Genomic DNA, 6000 nt, shown 5'->3' with positions numbered 1-6000 from the left:
AACAAAAAAAAAGAAAAAAAAAAAGAAATAATAATATTAACGAAACGTACGACTTTTTCCTACTTAACGAAAGAGTTTGGAAAAAGTATAATATCTAATTTTCAATATAATAAAATATATTCGCGTATTTATACACACAAAGATAGAAAGAATAAAAGAGAATGGGCAAAAGTAGACAAATAAAATTAGTAAGCCTTGTGTCAAAAATAATACAGAGATGATAGTCGTAAAAGTATTTAAAAAAGAAAAAAACAAAAAAATAAGAACATGATTGGCTTACACCATAATCTTTATGTAATAGTGTATCGTACTATTATTTAGAGTATAAACTACGAACAATGATTATTGATTAATACGAACTAAAACGAAAAAAATGATAATGAAAATAATAATAATAATAATAATAATAATATAATAATAATATAATATAAAATTAAAATTAAATTGGAACGCGTTTCGAAACAAAAATTTATGTATGACATAGCAATCGCTATCAAGCATACACGTTACGTATATTTTATCCGTGCAATTAAACTAATTAATCCATCTCATTAACATACAATGTACCATTAACTATCTCTCTCTTGTTGTTTTTTTTTTCTTTTTTAAATTTATAATTCGCTAATTTGTATGTAGTAGTATATATACGTAACAAATAACGATTAGTACTTTAGGATACATGATTTAAATTCGGACAATATGGCGAACGACTGATGGTGGTCAATATACGAGGATAAGAATACATTATAAACACATACCGAAGCATCGAGATGAAAAATCAATGTGCTCGATAGTGTATGTGCGTGCGTGCCTGCGCGCGCGCGCGCGTGTGTGTGTCGCATATATAAATACATAAATATAAATTATCGTTTATTCTACTCTGGTTAAATTCTTTTTTTTTTTTTTCTTTTATTTTTTTATAGCGAGAGAAGTTAAATGATCTTTAAATTAGATTAGAAATTCATACCTACGAAATGATAATGATGATGATGATGATGATGATGATGATGATGATGAACAGTCGATCAATATAGGAAAGATTTTGTAATACTTTCCTCAAGTTATTTTATTTTACCCCTCATCAATGGATCATCCGATAAAATAATGTTTTAACAATATCTAACCCCGATCGCCATCTTTTATTTTTAAAATACTAAATTATTATAACATTAATTATATCCCTACAATCTTTTTTTCTTTGCATATGTGTATGTGTGTTTGACGTATGGATTGTTCGTTTGTATGAGTATTGTGTTTCTCCTCATTAATTATTCTTATTATTATTATTATTATTCTTATTATTATTATTATTATTATTATTATTATTATTATTATTATTATATAAAATATTCAAATTACTACTTAATCTTTTCTCGTAATATAATTTTTAGAGAGAACTTCATCTATTGATTTCTTTCAGATCTAAAAGCGAAACCGAAAGCAGCGAAACTGTACACGAGGAAGCCGAATCTACGATCTAAAAAAAAAGTAGACAAAAAAAAAAATATTAATAAAAAATAAACCGCGCTACAGAGCAATAAATAATTTTATGTATATGTATATATACATATATATTTATTATATATACATATATGTAAATACATATATATAATATGTATGTGCTCAACCTCGCTAAAGAAAAAAAAAAAAAGAAAAAAGAAAAACTTTTTATTTGTACTTTTTATTTTTTTATTTTTTAAACCCTAAAAACGATTGAAATAGAGAAAGATATATATATATATATATATTTTCTTCTTTGGAATGCATTTGACAATATAATTAAAAAGAAAGAAACTAACTTTGTTCCTTAAAATACGATTTATCCCAACGAGCTATAATAATATATTGTTGTTTTTTATTTTCTCTTAATTTTTTTGATCATTGAAATTTCTCCAGAGACTTAATCAACGACAAAACTAGATATAATTATATAAAATAAAAACCCACACACAAAAGAAGAGATATATTCTTATCTTATAAAGCTATACTATTAATATATATATATACGATACGTCATTCTATTTTTTAACAGATAGTCTGTGATTATTCTTCTCACGTATTTATCTGTCGACGTTTTAAACAAACGTCTATCATCCGTCGTTGAAGAAAATCATTTTTGGAAACGTGTATCACGTGATTGATTTGGAAATATCTAATCTATATAAGAATGATGATGATGATGATGATAATACATTCTAACAAATCCTAACGTGCCTCTTTCTTACTTTCATAATTAAATATTATACAACACAACCAACCATCATCTGATTTTATTCGTTAAGGAAGATTAATAAATCAGAACATTTTGTATATGAATTATTGATAACAAGAAGAAAACTCACAAATTTACACATCTTCGTATGATCCATCATATATATATATATATATGAATTAAAAAATAGGAACGAGTTGTTGTTAAATTATTGGCTGAATAAAATAAATATCTTAGTCAATTGAAATCTAACGTTTTCATTAAGGTAATAACCGATTGTCCTCGTCGATGGAAAAATGAAGGGTGTGTTGGGTATGAATTTGAAATGGATGGGTTTTAATTCTATAGGTTGGGCTCTCACATATGAAATATATATTATGGAAGCTGATATAATATAAAAAAGTCAATTTTTAAAAAACTGTAATTATTATTAATCGTAGTAATATGATTATTGACAATGACGCGGCTATGTGCACATTAAAACATCTTATCTGTATCTTACAAGACCAGCTTTCTTGTACACTATATACAATAACTAAATATTATACTCATTTGCATTATAGTAAAACTATGTATATATATAATTATTAAATTCATTGTTATTGTTATTATTATTATTATTATTATTATTATTATTATATTATTATTGTTATTGTTGTTGTTGTTGTTGTCGTCTTCGTCGTGGTCAGCGCTTTTTTTTTTCTGCTGTTTCTATTATTATTGTTGTTTGTTATTAGTATTATTATTACTATTAATATTATCATTAATATTATTATAATCAATATCAATATTATTCATGTTTTATTTCTTCTTGTTTACTATTACTATTCATTATTATTATTATTTATTTATTTATTTATTTATTATTATTATTAGTAGTAGTAGTGGTAGTAATAGTAGTAATAGTAGTAGCGTAGATTCACTATTATTATTATTATTATTAATATTATTATCGACATTATCAATACTAGCATTCTAATTGAATTTATTTAATTACTTTATGCGTAAGAAATGATTAAAAATTAACCAAACGTTTATTATTATTTGAAATTATTTACAATATATAGGCTCTTAAAACTTGACTTATCATTTGAGAAATAATGTACATATTGATAGAGTTTTAAACGTGTATATATATAAAAGTAAGATTTGGAAATAGTTTCTTCTATTCGGAAAAAGAAAATTCGTAAAATCATTTCATCAATTGCATTTAACTGCAGTATTCTACTAGTTCTTATTGGTGGAACTAACGCACTCGCGCGTACCTTTACACGTGTGTGCTCTGTGTGTGAGTCTGTGTCTGTGTCAATTGTCAAAAGCAAACACAAGATATAATGATGTGTGTGTATGTGTTTGTGTCAAAAAAAATACCAAGAGAATTCAGATTGCTTTACCAATAATTAATTTTCAACAATACTTTTGCCAATTAATTATTAAACTATAATTCCTTTTCTTGCGTTCATATATATATATATACAAATGTACAAACATGTGTATATATATATATATGCGCATACACATATATATATATATATATACAAATGTACACGCACACAATTATATATATATATATGTAATATAAACGAAAATTTCGATAAATGTGCATCCTAATTAATTTGAAAAAAGAAAAACAGTGGCAAACATTGATTTAAATCAGATTTAAATTTTGGGGAAAGTAAACCCAGTCATTGAACTCTCTTAGTTTTTAAAATGCAAGATGGCGCGGAAATTTGTCTCTTACTATCGTATTGTCGGCCCCGTCTCGTCATTGTTACGATCCTTTCTTAGGTATAAGAACGGTTTAAATCTATTTCTTTTTTAACATTTAATACGATCTCCAATTTATATTTGATCTATATATCTTCCTTTGTTTGTATTTCAAGCAATTTTCATCAAATATATTATCTCCTTCGCCAAATTCGTTTAGAAAGAAATCATAATTTACACAACAACGTTAAAAAATATGTATATATAATTAATCAATTATAAATCATTTTCTATCGTGCTTAGAATCGTTTTGTTTCTTATTTTAATTCTCGTAAAATCAAGCCAAGGGCGGCGGATTGATTAAAAAAAAAACGACACGACCTGGATTAACGTTAATTATTTCGGCGCGATCTTGCAAATTATTTTCATTTAACGACAAATAATAACTCATCGGAAAATAACTTAAAAATCATTTGAAAGTGATACGACCGTATATGATAACACAGCCATTATGCAAGCTTTTTTTTTCCTCTTTTTATATACGAATCACAAATTCCTGGTTCATCAAACAGATACGGATTGCATACACACGCATATCCATACATGCGTTAATAGAGAGAGCCACCCATATATACACGCAGCATACACGCGCACGCGTGCCATACAAATTTTTACATACACGCACAAATTGCATACGTACATACATACATTCGCATTATTTCCAGCTTGTTTGTTTGTTTGTTTTTCGCTTATCGATCGATCGCGGTACGAGATTTAAGACGAAATAGATTGTTTTTCTTAATTTTTCCTTGTTTTTTTTTTGTTTCTGGTGTTAAACTTTTTAATTTATCGTAATAAAATCGTACCAACTATATCTTGATGTAAATAATTGCACATGTAGATTAATAAGAAGTTAGATTTAAACTTTCGTCGAGAATGTTTTTACAATTGTGTGATGCTCTTCCAAGTATTCATTTCATTTATTTCCTTTTTAAGTTTCTTTTTCTGAGCCAGTCATACAACGAGAATATGCATGTAGGATTAATTAATAATCAATTAATTATATATCGATAATTAAAAATGTTACGAATCATTTTCATCTTAGATCTCGTACTTTCGTAAAATCAAATATTTAACATATCCCTTATTTTTGTTTGTTTGTCTTAACAATCTTGGACAACATTAAACTGAAATAATAATAATAATAATAATAATAATAATAATAATAATAATAATAATAATAATAATAATAGATAATATTCTATGTGCAGTCATTTAAATTATAANTCTCTCTCTCTCTCTCTCACTTTCTTTTTCTCTCTCGAAACTGGTACAAAATGGCACGATTGTTTTTTCTTCGTTAACCATGAGTATTATAATGTATACGCATCATAACTCGACACCTACTTAGCGCGATTACAAATTACCGGTTTGTTTTTTCTTTCTTTTCTTTTTTTTCTCCCCCCCTCCCTCGTGTGTTCTGTGTGTTGCCTATTTTATTTTAATATTATTATTTTTATTTTTAATAACTTTTTAGATTTTTAATTTAATTTAATTTAATTTATTCCTCTTTATATTTTTCTTCTTCTTCTTTTTCTTCCTCCATTATTTTATTATTAATAAAAATGAGCAACAAAAAAGGTGCAGCGGTAGTAGTAGTAGTAGTAGTAGTAGTAGTAGTTAGTAGTAGTACTAGTAGTAGTAGTAGTAGTAGTAGTATAGTAATAGTTATAGTAGTAGTAGTAATATTAATAATAATGATGATGATTAAAAAATGAGAAGAAAAAAAAGAGAAACGAAGAACATAAATCTGTTTGTGATTTAAAAAAGAAAAAAAAGAATCTCTTTGCATTTTTTATTTATAATAAATAATAACTTTCTTATATCTTGGAAAACGACTATGTATAAATAATAAATAATTTTTCTTTTCTCTATATATAAACATAATAATTTTGAAGCTGTGTGCAAGCACCACTTTCGGAAACGAGTTAAATAAGGATAATGCGTATAACAGGAATATGGGAAGGGGTGGTGGTTAAAGAAATTCTATACAATTGTATTTTCAATTAAGAAAAAAAAAA

The 6000-nt window shown here is 25.8% G+C and overlaps 1 protein-coding gene across 1 annotated transcript in view; it reads left to right on the top strand.

The window, feature by feature from the left end:
• Nucleotides 1–1489, top strand: part of LOC106789121 (tyrosine-protein phosphatase non-receptor type 2) — a 9955-nt gene extending 8466 nt beyond the window's left edge. The window contains exon 9 of the mRNA XM_014753048.1: nt 1421–1489. Within this exon, the coding sequence (XP_014608534.1) occupies nt 1421–1481 (61 nt within the window). The 3' untranslated portion in view covers nt 1482–1489. The remainder of the gene's footprint in view (nt 1–1420) is intronic.
• The last annotated feature ends 4511 nt before the right edge of the window (nt 1490–6000 follow it).

Source organism: Polistes canadensis, unplaced genomic scaffold (genome assembly GCF_001313835.1).
Source record: "Polistes canadensis isolate GaletaPanama2010 unplaced genomic scaffold, ASM131383v1 scaffold_165, whole genome shotgun sequence".
Classification (NCBI taxonomy): domain Eukaryota; kingdom Metazoa; phylum Arthropoda; class Insecta; order Hymenoptera; family Vespidae; genus Polistes; species Polistes canadensis.
This window is presented reverse-complemented; position numbering and strand designations above follow the sequence as displayed.